This window comes from Orcinus orca, chromosome 20 (assembly GCF_937001465.1).
Source record: "Orcinus orca chromosome 20, mOrcOrc1.1, whole genome shotgun sequence".
NCBI lineage: Eukaryota > Metazoa > Chordata > Mammalia > Artiodactyla > Delphinidae > Orcinus > Orcinus orca.
This window is the reverse complement of record NC_064578.1, coordinates 45,934,094-45,953,361: the sequence shown is the minus strand read 5'-3', so window position 1 is coordinate 45,953,361 and position 19,268 is coordinate 45,934,094. Positions and strand designations below refer to the sequence as shown.

The 19,268-nt window shown below is 51.9% G+C and overlaps 2 protein-coding genes across 5 annotated transcripts; one reads left to right on the top strand and one right to left on the bottom strand.

Moving 5' to 3' along the window:
* Positions 1–32: 32 nt before the first annotated feature.
* Positions 33–8,914, top strand: LGALS4 (galectin 4). 4 transcript variants are annotated; one of them, XR_004483958.2, is made up of 12 exons: positions 33–1,187; positions 1,291–1,426; positions 1,749–1,837; positions 3,424–3,628; positions 5,002–5,136; positions 5,870–5,991; positions 7,223–7,249; positions 7,373–7,411; positions 7,583–7,612; positions 7,915–8,003; positions 8,192–8,357; positions 8,439–8,579. XR_004483958.2 is itself a non-coding variant. In XM_004271322.4 (11 exons), exons 2-11 carry the CDS (start codon positions 1,382–1,384, stop codon positions 8,583–8,585), a joined length of 972 nt encoding a protein of 323 aa, XP_004271370.1. In that variant the 5' UTR covers positions 33–1,187; positions 1,291–1,381; the 3' UTR covers positions 8,586–8,914. The 4 variants fall into 4 exon arrangements, 2 of the variants coding, with proteins under 2 accessions (XP_004271370.1, XP_012388986.1); XR_004483959.2 differs by lacking the exon at positions 7,373–7,411; XM_004271322.4 differs by lacking the exon at positions 5,870–5,991 and having other exon boundaries at positions 8,439–8,914.
* A 6,131-nt stretch (positions 8,915–15,045) lies between these two features.
* LOC101281898 (galectin-7) lies at positions 15,046–17,351 on the bottom strand. The gene is made up of 4 exons (XM_033431012.2): positions 17,283–17,351; positions 16,777–16,865; positions 15,857–16,058; positions 15,046–15,231 (listed from the first exon to the last, which is right to left on the bottom strand). The coding sequence occupies exons 1-4, from the start codon at positions 17,295–17,297 to the stop codon at positions 15,118–15,120; spliced, it is 420 nt and encodes a 139-aa protein (XP_033286903.2). The 5' UTR covers positions 17,298–17,351; the 3' UTR covers positions 15,046–15,117.
* Between the last annotated feature and the right edge of the window lie 1,917 nt (positions 17,352–19,268).

Here is a 19,268-nt window from a genome sequence, read left to right as displayed (position 1 = left end):
GGGCATGGAAGCCATGCAGGTGATGACCATTCAGAGTGGCAGTGGGCAGGCCAGGGCTGGTAGCAAGTCATGTGAAAGGCCACAGACGGTCTTCCTGCCTGCCCCAGGCTTGTGGGCGGCATTTCCCCTGCCTGGCCCCCACTCACTACACAGCGTAGTAGGTTCCGGTGCTGGAGTCTGGCTAGGGTTCTGCTGCTACCCAGTCTTGGGCCAACTGCCTCACTTCTCTAAGCTCTGAGTTCTCTTTTCCATATATAATCCCAACCTCCTGGAGAATTCCCTGGCGGGCCAGTGGTTAGGGCTTTCACTGCAGCGACCCGGGTTCAATCCCCTGTGGGGGAACGAAGATCCCGCAAGCTGCGTGGCGTGGCCAAAAAAATAAAGAAATAAACCAACGTCCTGGATTTATGTTTGGAATGAGGGCAAGAGACCAAGCATTAATTTACAAGGTATTATTTTCCTTTTTTTCTTTTTTTTCGGCCGCGCCGTGCGGCTTGTGGGAGATTTGTGGGATCTTAGTTCCGCTGACCAGGGATGGAACCCAGCGCCACGGCAGCGAAAGCACGGAGTCCTAACCACTGGACCACCAGGGAAGTCCCCAAGCATTAATTTAGTGTCTCCTATATGCCACGTCCTGTTATGAATATTTATTAACTTAGTAATTCCTTTCAAGGACCCTATGAGGTTAATACTATTAATATTCCCTATTTAACAGATGGGCAAATGGGCAAATTGAGGTTAAACCACTGACGCAAGATCAAACAGCGAAGAAGCGGCAGAGGAAGGAGTTTAACCCAGAACCTCAGGCTCCAGAAGTCAGTGATCTAAACCACGACATATACAACATAACGTGCATACTAGAGGCGCGCAGCAATAAATTGAGGTCCTCGAACAGTCCCTGGGAGTATCGGGAGTGCCCGGTTCCTCCTTGCCTTTTCACTTGTTTCCGTTGCCCATCTGTCCTGGGCCACTCCTTTTAGCCCTACCCTGCCCAACCCTCCTGGCCTCACCCTCCCTCTGACAACAAAGGGTCAGCCAGGTTTTTATGGGCTCCGTTAAGGCCCTTGAAGGGCCAAAGTTCGCCAGCACTTCCTCTTTGCAGGAGGGCCTAGAGGAGGCGGTCCTGAGCTGAGTACCCCAGGCCTGGCCCAGAAGATCTGGGTTCCGGCTGGTTACCAGTGAGGCTGGTAAGAGAAGGGAGACTGGGGGTGCCCTAGAAGATGTGTGTCTAGGATCCCTAGAAGAGGGACCCCGTGGACCCTGCCCTGCCAGCCACTCCCTTATCCTCAGGTATAAGGGCCACCCACCAGCCGCTCTCTGCCGCCATTCCCTGCTCCTGCAGCTCTTCTCACTGTAGCAGCCACCAGCCCAGCCTCTCAAGATGGCCTTCGTTCCTGCACCAGGCTACCAGCCCACCTACAACCCGGTGAGATACCCTAGTCCCTGGCTTAGCTCCACCCTGACCGCCACGCACCAATTTACCCTCACCCTGATCCTCAGAGGCAGCCACCCGTGGGTTGTGGGTCTGATTTACCCAGTACTGACCCTGGGGCTTGACTTACTCCCACCCTGATAGACTATTTACATCCAGCTCCAGCTCTCAGCCTTCTTCATCTTCACGCTGATCCCTCACCCCTTGGTTTCCTCTCCCTGCTTAAGGGAGGGGGACTGGAGGGGCTGCTGACTGAGTAGTAAGGGCTGCAATAGGCAGATGACCTTTGAGGCCCCTCACCTGGTCCCTTCTGCAGACGCTGCCCTACCACAGGCCCATCCCAGGCAGTCTCAGAGTTGGAATGTCCATTTACATCCAAGGAGTGGCTAGCGAGCATATGAAGAGGTAAGACCCTCCCCCATGCCAGGCTAGGCTTGGAGGGGGCTAAAAACAGGGGGCTTCCAGCCCAGGTGCAGGAGGCCTATTTCCCTCCCTCCCCGCCGCTGAGAAGAGGGCTCTATGCCACCGCACCTGATGGCCAAGGAACAGCTCTGGTCTGGGGAATCCAGGGCTTGGTGATCAGATCAGGAGGGGGGCTGGGAGGTGTTAGGGAGACTCACCATGACAGGTGGCCCCAGAGTTGGGACACTGGATTGGAATTGTTGGGTATGACAGCATGAATTAAGATCACAGGCTCAGAGCCGGTCCACCTGAGTTCATGTCCCAGCTCTGTCACTTACCAACCGTGTGACTGGGAAAGCTCTGTGTGCTTTAGTTTGTCATCTATAAAATGGGTTTTGAGGATTCAGTATGTAAAACATATAGAGTCGTATATTCAGCACTACAGCAACTCTTAGCTTTTTGTTTCTTTAATTTTTTTGGCAGCGTTGGGTCTTCATTCCATGCGGGCTTTCTTTAGTTGAGGCGAGTGGTGGCGGGAGGGCTACTCTTTGTTGCGGTGCGCGGGCTTCTCACTGCGGTGGCTTCTCTTGTTGTGGAGCACGGGCTCTAGGTTTGTGGGCTTCAGTAGTTATGGTACGTGGTCTCAGTAGTTGTGGTGCACGGGCTTAGTTACTCCGCGGCATGTGGGATCTTCCCGGACCAGGGTTCAAACCTGTGTCCTCTGCATTGGCAGGCGGATTCTTAACCACTGCGCCACCAGGGAAGTCCACTTAGCTTTTTTTATGGTTTTAAAATTGTGATGATAAAAAAAAAATGGTGATGATAATTGAATGATGTCATAGGACTGTTGTTTCTTTGGTCATTGTTTCTGTGTCCACCGAGTACCCACTCTGTGCCTAGGCGCTGGGGACAGAGCATCCAACAGGACAAAGATCCCTGTCCTCGTGGAGCTGACATCCTAGTAGAGGAGACAGATAAAAAATAAATAAGTCAGATATATAATAAGTCAGATGGCAATAAATGCTATGGAGACAAATGAGGAGGGAAGGGAGATGGGGAGCAGATGTGGGGTAGGGGTTGTGTGGCATTGTCCCTTTAAATAAGGTGGCCAGGGAAAGGTTCCTGGGAAGGGAATTTTTCAGCAAAGACCTGAAGGAGGTGAGAGGGAGGGAGCCTGGGGTGTATCTGAGGGAAGAGCATTCCAAGCAGAAAGAACAGCCAGTGCAAAGGTCCTGAGGCAGGTGTGTACCTGCCCCCTTGGAATAATTTGGGGGCTGCTGGTGTGAAGGGAGCTGTGGAAGGTGCTCCGATTTGGGTTTTCACAGGGTCCCTCTGGCTGCGTGTGGGGAATGGCCTTCAGAAGCCAGGGAGGGGGCAGAGAGACCTGAGCCGATAGAGACTGGGCTGGGATAAATGCAGGAGTCCCAGTAGCAGTCTTATTTGAAGCTGGGTCAGGGAAGGGAGTGAGCAAAGGGGTAGCGGTGGGAATCTGCCCCTTGGAGTGCAGGGGCATGATCTCCCCCTCCAGTCTTGGGTCAATAGTGCGCTGGCATGGGCGGCCAGGGGAACAGCCCTTCGTGTCCCACCAGGTTCTTCGTGAACTTCGAGGTGGGGCAGGGCCCAGAGGCAGACGTCGCCTTCCACTTCAATCCCCGCTTTGACGGCTGGGATAAGGTGGTCTTAAACACGAGGCAGAATGGCAACTGGGGCAAGGAGGAGAAGAAAAGGAGCATGCCCTTCAGCAAGGGTGCCGCCTTCGAGCTGGTGTTCATGGTCTTGGCCGAGCACTACAAGGTCGGAGTCTCGAGGGCGAGGCCTCCCCTCCCCACCCCTCCCTCCCCACTTCCCTTCCTTCCTCCCTCCCTGCCTTTCTGCCTTCCTCTGATCCCTCCCTCTCTCCCTTTCTTTCTTCGTTTCTCCTCTCTCCCTTCCCCCTCCCTCCTCCCTTCCTACCTCATTTTCTTTTCTTTTCTTTTCCTCCTCTCCTGCCTCTCTTTTTCTCATTCCCATTCCTCCACCTCGGAGAGCTTTCTAATGTGTTTCATGCATAACATCTTGCTCCCGTGTTCTTGCGAGGTATGTATTTTGGCCCTTTCTTATCAGGAAGTCTAAACACACACAGAAGCACAGAGGCCTGGGAAGCCCTCCTCTCCTTGGCCAGCACCGATAGCTGTCCACTCCAGGTTCCTCTGCTCCTATCTCTACCTCCCACTTCCCCTCCGGTTATTTAGAAGCAAATCCCAGCTATCATATAATTTCATTCATAAATATGAATGGAGTTCTCTCCATCCCCTGCCTCCCCATAAATGACACACATCAGACACCCTGTGCACATCTGTCCCAGCCTGACCCATGGGAGAAGTCTTCTGGGAGGATGACCTACCTGGACGTTATCTGCCCTCATATAGACACCAGATATCTAACCTCATCACCAAGGTTAACATTAGGGCTTGAGCTCGGACAGACACGGGTTCAAGTCTGGGCTTTGCCTCTCCCCAGCATGTGACCTTGAACTGGTCACTCTACTACCTGGAACCTCTGCTTTCTTGAACAACAGGGACAGTGTTTTGTCCTCCCTCATGGAGCTGTTGAGCCCATCACCATGTTGATGCCAGCAGGTAAAGTGCTTAGCACGTAGGAAGCTCTCAGTCCTGGGGAGCTGGGTCTCGGCTGTGCCCGTTGCTTAGCACTATAACTAGAACCGTGAGGGCTTACAGTACTCTTGAGATGTGATGACAAGGCAAGGCTCTACCTGGGATTTCCACAGTGCCTCTGACAAGCCTTCCCAACAGTCCCAGAGCGAGATCCCATTTTACAGAGGCAGAAACAAAGACTCAGAGAAGTGAGTGACTTACCTAAGGTCCCACAGCCAAGACATGTCAGAGCTGGACCTGACACCCAATCATTTGGTACCCAAACCAGGACTCCAATTCAGTGATCTCCCAATCTCCATCCTCAGGCTAAATTCTCTATTCTCGTCTGCCCACCAATCTGTGAGCTGACTTTTGACCTCTGACCGGTGGACTCAAGATTCCTGACTCTGAGGCTGTCCCAGCTCACCCTCAATACTCGTGACCCCCAAGTTAAAAATCTCCCTGTTTCCTGCTTCCTGTTTTCTACCCTCCAGGGTCAGAGGTGCCACCTCTGACCTGACCCCTGCCCTCCAGGTGGTGGTAAATGGGGATCCCTTCTATGAGTTTGGGCACCGGATCCCGCTACAGATGGTCACCCACCTGCATGTGGATGGCGACCTGCAGCTTCAATCAATCAACTTCATTGGAGGCGAGCCCGCCCCAAACCAGGTGTGTGGTGTGTCCCCCTTTTGTTTGCTTGCTGTCTTCCTTAATTCACCCCTACATTCACTTATTTCCTGAGCACCTGCTCTGGGCCAGACCCTTTGCCAGGTGACGCCACAGACCCAGCGGCAACCAGGACAGTCTACTGGGAAGACAGACGTGTCACCAGATAGTAGTGGCCACAAGTTGTCAGTGTGGGGGTGGGGCGCATACAGGAGGTCCGGAGAGTCTTTTTTCTTTTAAGGTATTGGCACCATTTTCTACACCATCATTTTATTTTATTTACTTATTTAATTATTTTGGCTGTGCCACGTGGCTTGCAGGATCCTAGTTCCCTGACCAGGGATTGAACCCTGGCCCTTGGCAGTGAAAGCGCAGAGTCCCAACCACTGGACGGCCAGGGAAGTCCCTGGAAAGTCTTAGGAAGGGCTTTCTGGAGGAGAAGTAGGTGTGTAAGCTGAGTCAGAAAGTGATGACAGGGAGGGACAAAAACCACAGGAGTAGCAAACGTGTTTCTGAGAAGTTGCCTGACGTCATGAGTCAGCTGGGAAATTCACTGCCAATCCCAGGGAGCTACCACTACGCACCCGCCAGAAGGGCTGTCACGGGAAAGGCACATCATACCCACGGCTGGTGAGGCCGTGGACTGGCCGACACTCCCATACCTCGGGAGATCACTGGGCAGCATCTACGGAAGCTGAACAGACACACACCGGTGACCGTGAAACCCCACTACCAGGTCCACAGTGAACAACTGGCCAGGACACAAGCACTAGAAACCCACAGCAGCACTACTTGGAGAAGCCCAAACCTCAGAACCCTGGCATGTCCTTCAGCTGAGGGCTCTACCCTTCCCAACCTGTAAGTCCCCCAGCCCCTCCAAGGGGAAAGTGCACTGGTGATCCTGAGCCCCATTCTACAGATGTGGGAACTGAGGCACGGAGTGCTTCAGTGACTTGCCCAAGATCGTGGAGCTCGTAAGCGGCAGAGGCACGGATCCAACGACTCCTCTGCCTCCCTGATGAGGAAATGCTGGGATTGGCTTCATCCCTAAGGTGGCCTTGGGCCTATGGGTGTTCATTTTACTGTCGTGCTTCATCAGTGTATTTTATTTTATTATTTATTTACTTACTTACTTATGGCCACACTGCATGGCTTGCGGAATGTTAGTTCCCTGACCAGGGATCAAACCCTGGGCCCCCACAATGAGAGTGCCAAGTCCTAACCGCTGGACTGCCAGGGAATTCCCTCATCAATGTATTTTAAAAAGAAAAACAACATGGGAATTCCCTGGCGGTCCAGCGGTTAGGACTCCTCACTTTCACTGCCGAGGGCCCGGGTTCAATCCCTGATCAGGGAACTAAGATCCTGCAAAACGCTCAACGCGGCTAGAATAAAAAGAAAAACAACAATGAAGCAATTTTTAAAGGACCTTCAGGATAGCTGGCTTAAAGCAGAAGTCGAGGCAGAAATGAGTGCATCAGAAACAGAGAGAAAGAGTGAATAAAAATTGTTTGGTGGGGAAAGGAACCACTGGTGAGAAGGTGAGGACGAGAGAGAGGAACAGAGACAGCGTGTAAGAGAGGCTGAGAAACAGAAACAGAGTCACACACAGACTGAAAGAGCTGAGACAGACAAGGGAGAGACAGGAGCTTGGCTGGCTAAAGCACCCCTAGTTGCCCCAGGGGTGCGCATGTAGAGTGAGGGGCAAATCACGGTTGGAGACGAGGTGAGCAGGGTGTTGTGTGGGCCTGGGGGTGTGTAATGGGGGTGCACGCTTTATCGTGTGGCTCCTGGAGGGAGGAGAGCAGTGGATGAGGGTCCTGGGTCAGCAGGAAGCCAGGACAGAGGTGGGGACAGAAACAGAATTTACCAGCCTTGTCCTAAAGGAGTGGGCTGAGGTTCGCTGTGCACTGGAGATCCCTAAACACGGCGAGTTCCTCTCCCTGAATGAGCCATCTGGGTGCTACCCTTTGACCCCGAGTTCCCTTGGATGGTGGTGGTAGGCTGCCCTGGGGCAGGCATCCTTGACACCCTCCAGGCCCTAGTTTAGGGTCCCCCTCATTGCCTCCTTCTCCTTCTGTGCCCACAGATACCCATGCCTAATCCGGCGTACCCAGTAAGTACCTGCTGGTGGGTGATGGACTTCCCCTTGAGGTGGGGTTCAGTGGCTGAGGAGGTCCTAGGGCAGCCAAAGGACCCCCAGCCTCTCTCCATTCATGCCTTCCGTCCATCTGTGTAGGGTCCCGGGCAGTGCTACCAAGAGCCAAGTAACCTCCCTGTAAGTGGGAGGGTTGTGTGGCCATTTGGGGGTGGGTGGCAAGAACTGGAGGGTGGTCAGAGAGACTGGATCCCCAGTTGTACTAATCCAGCACCTAGAGCTACGCCTGCATGGAGTAGGTGGGCCTAATATTTGCCGAATATTATAGAATAACTCTTCCTCACTTCACAGACCATGGAGAGACCCCCAGCCTTCAACCCGGTAAGGTCTCTGGTGGGAGTTTAGGGTTCTGTCGTGGGCAGTTTGTGGGGAAGCAGGAACTGGTGGTGGGTCGGGGGTCCTGAGCCATGGGGAGCCCTGAGAAGGTAGGAAATAGAGTGGGCAGAGGGTGTTTGGGGCGGGAGGGGGGTGGGGAGAGGGTGGAGTTGGTGGTCAGAGGGTGTGGAGGTTGGGGGTTTGGGACATTTCCCAGGACAAGTGAGAGCCCCTCTCTGAAAATTTGTCCCTGCCTCTGGCTTCTGGGGACCTGAGAGACGATGGGACACCATGTTCTCTTCCCACAGCCTGTGCCATTTAATGGGAGACTGCAAGGGGGGCTTACAGCCCGAAGAACCATTATTGTCAAGGGCTACGTACCCCCCACAGCCAAGAGGTACAGAACCTAGACTGAGGTGTGAATCCTTGGTCCTCCTCATCCCTCAGTCCTAGGAGACTGAGCCCTCAGCCTCCTCCACTGGAGACCTGGGAATCCAGTCCCCAGTCCCCTCCTTCCTTGGGGAGCAAAGCGCTCCCGCACCCCCTCCCCACCCATCTTACTCCTACCCTTCTCTCTGCCCCCAGCTTTTTCATCAACTTCAAGGTGGGGTCCTCAGGGGACCTGGCTCTGCACATTAACCCCCGGCTGAATGAGGGCAGCGTGGTTCGGAACAGTTTTCTGAATGGCTCGTGGGGAGCTGAGGAAAGGAATGTCTCCTACAACCCGTTTGGTCCTGGACAGTTCTTTGATGTGAGTCTGGGGTCTCTTTCCCTGCTTCCCTCCAAAGCCTCTGTCCTGGCTCTGGCCTCATGCCCTCCCCTCTCTCTGCAGCTGTCCATTCGCTGTGGCATGGATCGCTTCAAGGTGTATGCCAACGGCCAGCACCTCTTCGACTTCTCCCATCGCCTTTCGGCCTTCCAGAGGGTGGACATGGTGGAGATCCAGGGTGATGTCACCTTGTCCTATGTCCAGATCTGATCTATATCTGGGGCCATAACCCCTGGGAACACAGAGGAAGATCCTGTAGGACTCCTTTCTAAGCCCCTAATAAAATGTCTGAGGGTGTCTTGTGAGTGTACACGACCCCGTTCGCCTCCCTCACTGTTCCTTCCTTCTTGGTTCAGTCGTGCACTGTCCATTCAGCCATCCAATCATCTGCCCATCCATCCTCTCATCATAATAAATCTAGGGCTTTATGTGTATGAACCCATTCACTCCTCACAATGCCAGGAGGTAGGAACTATTATTATTTTCCATCTGTAAATGATGAAGAGACAGGCAAAGAAAAATAAAGCTGTTGCCCAAGGTCACAGAGTCCGTAAATGGCAGAACTAGTATCCAAATCGAGGTGGTCTGGCTCCCAAGGCTACGTACTCAGCCACTATACAGCCTGTTGTCCCATCCACCCTGCATCCATCCAACCAAAAGTCCATATACCCATTCGACATCCAACCATCTAGCCACTCACCAATCCATCTATCCGTCTGTTTGTCCAGCCATCTTTTCATCCATCCCTTCATCCATCCACCCATCCATTCATCCCTCCATCCATCTATCTCATCATCCATCAGTCTTTCCAAACATTCATCTGAGCATATGTTCATCCATCCATCTAAACATTCAATGATCCATCCACTCTACCTCTCCATTTTAGCTGTTTGTTCATCCATTCATCATCCAGCCGTTCACCCATCCATCTGACCATCCATCCATTCAAACATCTAACTACTTATTTATTAGTCCATATGTCTATTCGCTCAGCCATGCTTACATCCAGATTTCATTCATCCTTTCATCTCTTCACTCCCTCCATTTGTCCATGCAGTTCTCTGCCTTCCAGCACATCCATCCATCCATCCATTTGTCCATTTTTTATCTATCCAGTCATCCATTCTTCTCTTCATGATCTATTCCTCCATCCATTTCCAATTATTTATCCATACATTTATCTCTTCATCTGTCCACTAACCATGTGTCATTCATTCAAACATCCTTTTATCATCATCTTTGTGTTGCTTTAATAATTTGTTCATTTCCTTACACTTTCATGCATCCATTTATTCACTCTTATTCGTTCACTCACTCGCTTGTTCACATATCCAGTCATTTGTCACTGTCTATTCAATTACTCATTCAGTTTATTGTCTCATTCATTCACCTAGTGTAGTTCTTAAACAGTCCTACATTGCAATCCCCTGGGGAGCTTTTAAAAAATATTGATACCTGACCCCAACCCAGACCATCATTAGGCTAAACCACAAAAATGCCATTTTTGTAGGTTAAACGTGGTTAAATATCAATAATTTCGTATGTTCTAGTCTAGTAAGTCTGTAGTGGGTCCTGGGCATCAATATTATCGTTGAGTTCTCCAGAAGATTCTATGGATTTGTCAAACATTGATCAAAGATGTTCTGGGGGCCCTCAGACCCCGGATGGATGCTGAGGACGTCAGGAAGGGCGGAGGGCTGACCTGGGCAGCCTCCAGTCTGAGGCCGTCTTCTCCTTCTTCTGGGCTCCCTCCTCCCTTACTGAACAGTCACTGCCCAGGGATGGCTGTCAGGAGATACATCAGTCACGAGCCTAGAGGGGCACAGGAAGAGGGTCCCCCAAAGAGCTGGTGAGGTCATGTTTAGTTTTCTATCACTGCTGCAATATGTTTGAAGAAATAATGCCTGAAAACTTACCCAATTTTATGAAAGACATTCGTTTCTAGATCTGAGAAGCTCAGTGAACTGCAAGTAGGATAAATACAAAGAGATCCATACCGAGACCCATCATAGTTAAACTGCTGGAAGAAAAAAAAAAAGACAGAAAAATTTGAAAGCTATAAGTGAAAAAACAACTCATCATGTACAGGGGAAAGCAGTACGATTCACAGCTAAATTTTCATAGAAACAATGAAGGCCAGAAGGCAGTTGAATGATTTATTCAAAGTGCTAAACAAAAGAAAACTGTCAGTAATTCTATACTCAACAAAACTATATTTAACAACTGAAGGCAAATGTTAAGAAGAAAAAAAAAAACAACAAAAAACTGAAGGCAAGGGCTTCCCTGGTGGCGCAGTGGTTGGGGGTCTGCCTGCTGATGCGGGGGACGCGGGTTCGTGCCCCCGTGCGGGAGGATCCCACATGCCGCGGAGTGGCTGGGCCTGTGGGCCATGGCCGCTGGGCCTGCGCGTCCGGAGTCTGTGCTCCGCAACGGGAGAGGCCGCAACGGTGAGAGGCCCGCATAATGCAAAAACAAAACAAAAAACTGAAGGCAAAAGAAAGATATTGTGAGATAGAAGAAAACTGAGAATTCATTGCTAGCAGACCTCCCTGTAGGGAATACTAAAGGAAGTCCTTCACATTGAAAGAAAATGACATCAAATCCACAGGAAGAAATAAAGAATCCTAGAAATTATGAATATGTGGATAAATATTTTTCAAAATTATATAACTAAAATTTATTTTCTATTTTCTTTAAAAATGTGATGGTAGTGAAAATTATAACACTATATTGTAGAGTGTATAACATATATAAATGTGATATATATAACAACAATAGCACAAAATAAGGTGGGAAATGGAGATATATTGGAGCAATGCTGCTATATTTTACTGGAATTAAATCTGTATTAACATAAAGTAGACTGTGATCATTTACAATGCATATTGTCATCCCTAGAGTGACCATTTAAAAACCAGCTTTCAAAATATACAGTTTAGGGCTTCCCTGGTGGCGCAGTGGTTGAGGGTCCGCCAGCCGATGCAGGGGACGCGGGTTCGTGCCCCGGTCCGGGGAGCCCGTGAGCCATGGCCGCTGAGCCTGCGCATCCGGAGCCTGTGCTCCGTGGCGGGAGAGGCCACAACGATGAGAGGCCTGCGTACTGAAAAAAAAATAAATAAATAAAAATATACAGTTAAAAAAAAACAACAACAGAGGAATTTAAATGGTATACTAAAAATTGTTTAACACAAAGGCAGGTAGTGAAGGACTAACAGAGTAAAAACAAATAGCAAAATGGCAGCCGTGAAGCCAACTATATCAATCACGACATCAAGTGTGAATGAAATAAACATTCCAACCAAAAGTCAGAGATCGGGGCTTCCCTGGTGGCCAAGTAGTTAAGAATCTGCCTGCCAATGCAGGGGACACGGGTTCGAGCCCTGGTCCGGGAAGATCCCACATGCCGCGGAGCAACTAAGCCCGTGCGCCACAACTACTGAGCCTGTGCTCTAGAGCCCGCGAGCCACAACTACTGAAGCCCACACGCCTAGAGTCTAGTCTGTGCCCTGCAACAAGAGAAGCCACTGCAGTGAGAAGCCGGTGCACCGCAACTAAAGAAAGCCCACGGGCAACCACAAAGACCCAACGCAGCCAAAAAAAAAAAAAAAAAAAGTCAGAGATCGTCCGTGGTGGTCAGCTTCCAAACTGGCCTCCAATGATATGCAAACCCTTGTGTGAACCCCTCCCAAATGGTACCAGGGTTAGTATGTGTGACTACATTTCATCAAGAGAATATGGCAGAACTGATAGTATGTCACTTCTCAAACGGGGGTATAAGAGACACTACAGCTTCTGTCGTGGCTTGCTCTCTTGCTCTCTCATTTCTCAATGACTCCCCCGGGAGGAGTCAGTAACTTCTTGAACAGTCCTATGTAAGTGCTCATGTGACAAGAAACTGAAAACTCCTGCCAACATCCATGTGTGTGAGCCCTCTTAGAAGAAGTTCCTCCAATCCCAGTCAAGCCTTTAGAGCAGGGGTTGCAAACTTTTTCTGTAATGGTCACATAGTAAATATGTTAGGCATTGTGGGTGACCCAGTCTCTGTTGCAGCTCCCGAGCTCCACGGGTGGAGCACAAAAGCAGCCAGTAGGCTATAATAAATGAAAGAGCATGGCTGTGTCCCAATAAAACTTTATTTATGGACACTGAAATTTGAATTTCGCATCATTTGAAGTGTTAAGAAATGTTATTCTTCTTTTCATTTTTTTTTCAGCTATTTTAAAATGTGAAAACCATTCTTAGATTGTGAGCCTTACTAAAACAGGTGATGGGTGGGTTTAACCCAACAGCCATAGTTTGCCAAAACTTCTTTCGGGTGCTAGCAACTTCACTTATAGTTTGACTGTAACTGCATGAAAACTCAGCACCACAACCTAGTTAAGCCACTCCTAGGTTCCTAACTTCAGCAACTGGAAGGCAATAAGTATGTGTTATTTTATGATGTTACTGGGATAATTTGTCATGAAGCTACAAAGAATAATACATTTTCAGCCTGGATAAGAAAACAAGACCCAAGTATATGCTATCTACAAAAGACACACTTTAGATCTAAGACGTAGATAAGTTGAAGGTAAAAGGATGAGAAAAGAAGTACCGTGCAATCAGTAACCGTAAGAGAGTAGAAGGACAAAATTAGTATCAGACACAGTAGATGTTAAAAGAAATTTTACTAGAGACAAAGGACATTTCATCATGATAAAAGGGTCAATACATCAAATATACACATCAAACTATGCACATATATTGCTAAGGGACAAAAAAGAGGTGAGTGGGTGAAAGATGCTCGATTTTATGCAAGGAGGGAAAAAAATTGCATATACATGTGTTTAGAAGGGCAGAGAGTTTTGGAAAGATACACAAGAGATAAAGACACGGGTAACAGAAGTTTGCTCTTAAAAGGAGGACTTTCATATACATATTTTATATATTTATAGTTTTTTTGAAATGACTAACACAGAAAGTTGTAAGTACAGTACAAACATTTTTTTCCCTACACTCATTTGAGAATAAGTTGCCAACATGCTTCCTGATCACCTTCAATTACTTTATTGTGTATTTCCACAAACAAGAACATTCTCTTGCATGTCCACTGTAAGACAACAGTGAAAATCAGGAAATTAACAGATGGATAACAGATTAACAGATGGATAACTACCATCTATTCCGAGACCCCAACCACCTTTACCAGTTGTGCCAACAACTGTATTTTCCACTGCATACTTTGAAATTTGTACCGTAGGTATATCTTTAAATTAATATATATTTTAAAATTATATATATTAAAAATTATATATATATAAAGTGATATTATATATATGTAATTCCTTTAACAGGCAAATAAAAATAAACATAATAGCCCTGGGACCAGGGGAATTCAGACTTTCCCGGGTCCTCCAGTGGGAGAGGGTGTCCTTCATTCCACGACCCACCCAGAGATACACTCTTGAGGGCCGGGCATGGGGGTGAAGTGGCTTCAGCCGAAGGGTCTCAAGGGGCAGAAAAACGGGTCCAGAAAAAGCTCAAGTGCCGCAGCAGGGTTGGTCTTCCCACCACCCTAGCTGTTTCAGGTTCAGTCGGCAAGCAGCCCCACCTTGCCGAGCCTCCGTTTTTAAACCGCAACTTCTGCAGCGGCCCAAGGGAAGGAGGGAAATTTGTCTGTCACACTTTGGCCGGGAGTCCGGACCGGAAGCCTGTGGTACATCCGCCAGGGGTGCGGATCCAGACTTTCCGAGACCCGGGTCCGAACCCACTGTGAGCTGCTGGCACGCTGCCCCATCCCACCCCCCGCCTCCATCCGCAGCTGCGAACCACGTCCGCTGCGAGCGCCTCGCTGAGGGTGCGAGGCTGGGGGCGCTCGCTTGGTCCCGGCTCCCCCGCCAACCACAGCTATTCAAGGGCGACCCAGCGACCCCCAGAAACCAGAAAATCCCCACCTGCCGGTCGGGGGTGACTGGGCGTCTGTATATACCCAACTCCCCCTACCCCCTAGAATCTCGGGGAGGGCCGGGGTCTCGGGGCCGTCGGGCGAGCCCAGATGGACGAAGTGTGTGAACACGCTCGAAGGCAGCAGGGACACAGGAGCCCGGCCGTTCGCGTTTCCCGTCTTCTCCGCGGGGAGGCTGCAGCTTCAGTGCGCGTTTGTCCCGGGTCGCGACCATCGGAGGCCTGTCCTGACTCCCGAACAGATGGGAGGCAGGCGAGGCCCGGATCTGCCTCCAAGCCCCGCCCCGCGCCACCCGTCTGCAGGCGCCAGTAGGTAGGCGAAACCGGCGAGAGGCAAGAAGAGGGACTTCGGCGCAGGGAGCCTGAGATTCACGCACCCGGGGTCTCCAAGGGACCTGTTGGCAGACGGACCGATTGGGGGGTCCGTTACACCCACGGAGCGGGCGCCAAAGGATGGCTGGGGCCCCTGTAAATTCCCTAAAGTCTGCCCGCACCGCATTGCCACCTGGCTGCTTCGCAAAGTGCTGCAGGGGGGCAAGCCAAAGCCCCACCCCCGCCAGATCGTGACCCTCCTCAGGCCTCCAGGGACAAAAAGTGCCCTCGGAGATTCAGGCCCGGACCCGCCCCGGCCACGCAATCGCCTGTGACCCTTAGTCAGTGTCTTCACCTCCCTGAGCCTGCTATCCTCGTCTATATGAAGGAGACACAGACACACAGGAGGCGCACAGACGAGAGGCTAAGACTTTATTTGTCACTCAAGAGCCCTGTGCCCCGTCCCCACCTGCCCTCCTGGGAAGGCTCAGAAGAGCTTCACAAACTCCAGCTGCACGTCCCCGCCCACTTCCATCCAGAGCGCGCGCTGTGGTGGGAGCCGGTAGCTGAACTGGTGGTATTCCTCGTCCCCGATCACAACCTGCAGGGACAAGGAGACACGGTTTATGGTTCCCGAGGCGACTGCGGGGTCATTCCCGACTCGTACCCACGCTGCGTGACCTCGTCACCCACGCAACCCCGCATTAAGGAAAAGGGCTGCTCTTGATTCTAAGCCCTTGCCGTGAGGAGTCAATGAGTTCATTGCTGGCACGGGGTGCTTTTTAAGCTTTGGCGGTGGATGTGGTCTCCACGGTGCCCGCGTCCACCGCCTCACTGTGACGCACAGATTGAAAGTGGAGAACGGCCTGGGTGGTAGAGGGTCTACAGCGACCACTCCCTGCCGGGACTTATTCTGGGTTCTGTCTCCCAACCCATCCATTCCCCTGCCCCAGAGCCGCTACGTCAGGCGCCAGTGGACAGGGAATAGGGTCCGGGGTGTCCACGCCTCCCCGCTGGACACCCACCCTTTGGGCTCGTTCTCTCGCGTCCTTGTCACCGCCATACGCCTGCCTTCTAGTGCGCTTGCGCCAGGGGAGGTGAGGGACTAGGGACGCCGTGGCCAGCCTTGGCCGCGCCTTTGCTCCCCACCTCCGACAAGGGCCTTCCTGGCCTTGCCAAGGAAAGAGACCTGGGTGTTGGCGGCCACCCCTGTGGCAGAGACGCACCTTGAAGCCGTCTTTCTTGGCAATGAGGTGCAGTTCAAAGGGCTCCCCACGCTGGAAGGCAGGGCTACCGCCGCGCTCCTCTGAGCCCCAGGCGCTGCACTCCATGGTGTTGAAGACCACCGAGGATTCATCCAGACGGGGGTTGAAATGCAGGACGATCTCACTGTCTGGATCGTCACTGCACAGCAGGTTTATGTAGAACCTGTTAGGTGGCGGATGGGAGGGGGCGTCAGAGAAAGGACTTACCGATTGCCGAAGCACATCCAAGTCCACAGGGACCTGAGAGCCACACGCCAGTGAAGGAGGGGTGGTAGACTGGAGGCCAAGGAGCCCAGGTTCCAGGACATCCAGAAACCAACTGGGGACCTGGACACACATCCACCCAGGCAAGGGTCACTGTACTACGGCCTGGGTCCCCCGCATTTCCAGAGTCTGGGAGTTGCCGAGGAGTCATGGTCCTGAGACAGGGGTGCCTCCGATCCCCCAATTCCCAGAGGGCCGGGAGCAATACCAGGGACCCCAGTATTCCCAGGCATCGTAGATTCCCAGAAATCCTGAAGCTCCCGACCCAGGAAGTCATAGGTTTGATTGCTGAGGCCTCCCAGGTGCCCAGGGCACCTCTGACTCACAGGCTGTGTTTCCACAGTTGCTTCAGACTCAGACTGGAAGTCTTACTATAAGTAAGAGCCTTGGATTGCCCTGGAACTCCCAGATTCTTAGAAGGTTGTAGGGACCCCAGGTACACTGTCCTGGGACAAATGAGTAAAGACATCAGATTCCAGAAGGTGGGAAATAGCTTGGAGATTCCAAGATCCTGGTGGGCAAAGCTGGCCTGGGGCTTGTTCTCTGGGCTGTAAGAAGTGGGGTCAGCTGAGCCTGGAGACCTCCCACCCCTTACCGCAGAGGCTTGGAGGTCTCACCTGGCAGCATCTTTGGGGACAACACCACGAATTCTCAACACAGTGCCGACTTTGAAGCTCTTGGCCAGCGAGGTCCTGTAGGGCAAGTTCTGCAGCAGCAGGGGTGCGGGGGCCAAAGTGGATCAGGGAGGCAGAGGAGAGAGACACATGGGTCAGTGCCGGGGAGAACATGACCAGGACCCAGGCCAACAGAATCAGAGAGCAGAAAGGGCACAGAGGCAAAGGAAAGAGAGCCAGGCGTAGGGAAAGGGTTGGAGAGAGGAACACAAAGAATCAACAGGAAGATATTCAGAAAGGTAGAAAGTAAGGGGGAAACACCAAGGGGGAGATGGGAGCGTGGGATGGATTGGGTCAACCCAGAAACAACAGCCCAGTACGTCATAGCACCCCCAAACACCCGTTTTCTCCTTGACACAGGAGACCTCAGCCAGGCCCCAGCCCCTACCCCATTCCACTGCAGCCTTGGGTCCAAAACCTCGCCACCTCCACACCCCTGGAGCACTCACATATACCGGTGGCATGGCTGGAACAGCGGACAGGCAGTGGTGGTGGTGGGTATGGCTGCTGGGACCTTAAGTAGAAGCAGGGCGTGGCTGGCCCTGGTGACTCACCGTCACCCCTTTCCACACCCACCACCCACACCTGGCACAGACCCTGGCCCTGGGGCCATGCTGGCCAGCACCCTCCTTCTAGGGCCTCTGACACCTCTGCAGTCCCTGAGGATTCCCAGGTCCCTCTCCTCTGGGCTAATAATGATAGGAACAGTTAACAATAATAATAATAATAACACTATAGGGATTCCCTGGCGGCACAGAGGTTAAGAATCCACCTGCCAGGGGAGAGGACACAGGTTCGATCCCTGGTCCAGGAAGATCCCACATGCCTCAGAGCAACTAAGCTCATGCACCACAACTACTGAGCCTGCGCTCTAGAGCCTGCAAGCCACAACTACTGAGCCCGCGTGCCACGGCTACTGAGCCCGTGTGCCACAACTATTGAAGCCCGCGGGCCTACAGCCCGTGCTCTGCAACAAGAGAAGCCACCGCAGTGAGAAACCCGTGCACGGCAACGAAGAGTAGCCCCCTCTCGACACAGCTAGAGAAAGCCTGTGTGCAGCAACGAAGACCCAACGCAGCCAAAAATAAATAAATAAATTTATTTATTAAAAAAAAAACAACATCAGAGAAGGCTCATTGAGCCACCATCCCTCCAGCCCTAGCTTCCTGGTGCCTGGCGGAGAGAAAACACGCTCGTGCCCATTTCATCATGGAAAACTCGAGTCCTGAGAGGCTAAGCTGTGGGCTGCAACTCTGGACCCTCTCTCCCAGGTTAGGACCTGCTGACTAGGGCTAAGGACGTGTCTGCCCTGACATTCCAGTTTATGCTTCTGGAATATAATAATAACCATGGCAACAGCAATAATAATAGAAAAGGGAGCTCAGAGGGGCAGGGTATTTTGCCTGATGGTCAAGGCTGTCTCCTTGGTGCCTAGTGCAGTGCCTGGCACACATAAGTGCTCCGTAAATATGGGTGAAAGAAGGAATGAAAGATAACACAGCTGCCATTAACGAAGCCTCCGGCCTTTCTAGCATGTGCCAGAGACCACTGATCTCAGACAGGCCACTGAGGCAGGGCCATTGATCCCCCTTATTTGACAGATAAGGAAACTGAGGCTCAGAAATGAGAAGCAGTTTGCCCAAAAAACACAGCTGTGCAGAACCACGGACACTGTGTCTCTGGCTTTCTTGATCTCTGGAAGTTTCTCTCTGGTTTATTCTGTCTCCAGGATGCCCTAGTCTCTCTGACTCTCTGTCTCTCTGGCTGTCCTGTGTCTCTGTCCCCCCACCCCCCGACGTGTTCCTGTTTCTCTCCTTCGAGTCTCTCTCCCTCCTCCTCCCAGAACCCTTCCTCTCTCCCATCCGATGCTCAGGACAAGGGGCGGGGAAGGAGGGGTGTCCTACACCCGCCCCCCAGCCAGACCAAGGAAGAGAAAAAAGTGGGACCCTCCACCCAGGCCCATTTCCACTCCCCACAGCCCAAAACTCCAGAAGAGGAATCCAGGTATGAAGGGTGGGGTCAGAGGGAGAATGCTGAAAGAGGGTTCTGGGAGACAGGGAACGGGGAGGTGGGGAGCTGGGCAGAAGCCCCTCCTAGCAGCCCCTTCTCCGTTTCCGCCGCTCTACTCCCCGCACCCCACCCGCATTGGCGCCCCACCCAGCAGAGGGAGAAGAGGCCTGGGGCAGAGCCAGGAATGGAAACTCTGGGTGGAGACAAGCAGACTCAGAACCTGATCCACAGCCTCGCAGGCGTCCCAGCCTCCCTCCAGGCCCCTGACCACACAGCTAGGGCAGCTGGAGGAGCCAGGGCCTCGGAGATGGAGGCTGGGCAGCTGCATTTAGGCGTTTGGTTGGGGGCTGCAGGCACCCCCATTTGGCAGAGGACAAAGCAAGCTTAGAGAGGGCCAGCCTCTCCCCAAGGCCTCACAGCAAGGA

What these genes read in the sequence shown, in the direction of transcription:
- LGALS4 (XM_004271322.4), top strand. Translation starts at nt 1,382, where the DNA reads ATGGCCTTCGTTCCTGCACCAGGCTACCAGCCCACCTACAACCCG. An exon ending in GCGAGCCCGCCCCAAACCAG is followed by an intron (nt 5,137 to 7,222) that starts GTGTGTGGTGTG and finishes CTGTGCCCACAG; the next exon opens with ATACCCATGCCTAATCCGGC. An exon ending in TGCCTAATCCGGCGTACCCA is followed by an intron (nt 7,250 to 7,372) that starts GTAAGTACCTGC and finishes CCATCTGTGTAG; the next exon opens with GGTCCCGGGCAGTGCTACCA.
- LOC101281898 (XM_033431012.2), bottom strand. An exon ending in GTCCCCAAAGATGCTGCCAG is followed by an intron (nt 16,059 to 16,776) that starts GTGAGACCTCCA and finishes GCCACCTAACAG; the next exon opens with GTTCTACATAAACCTGCTGT. An exon ending in CCAAGAAAGACGGCTTCAAG is followed by an intron (nt 15,232 to 15,856) that starts GTGCGTCTCTGC and finishes TTGTCCCTGCAG; the next exon opens with GTTGTGATCGGGGACGAGGA.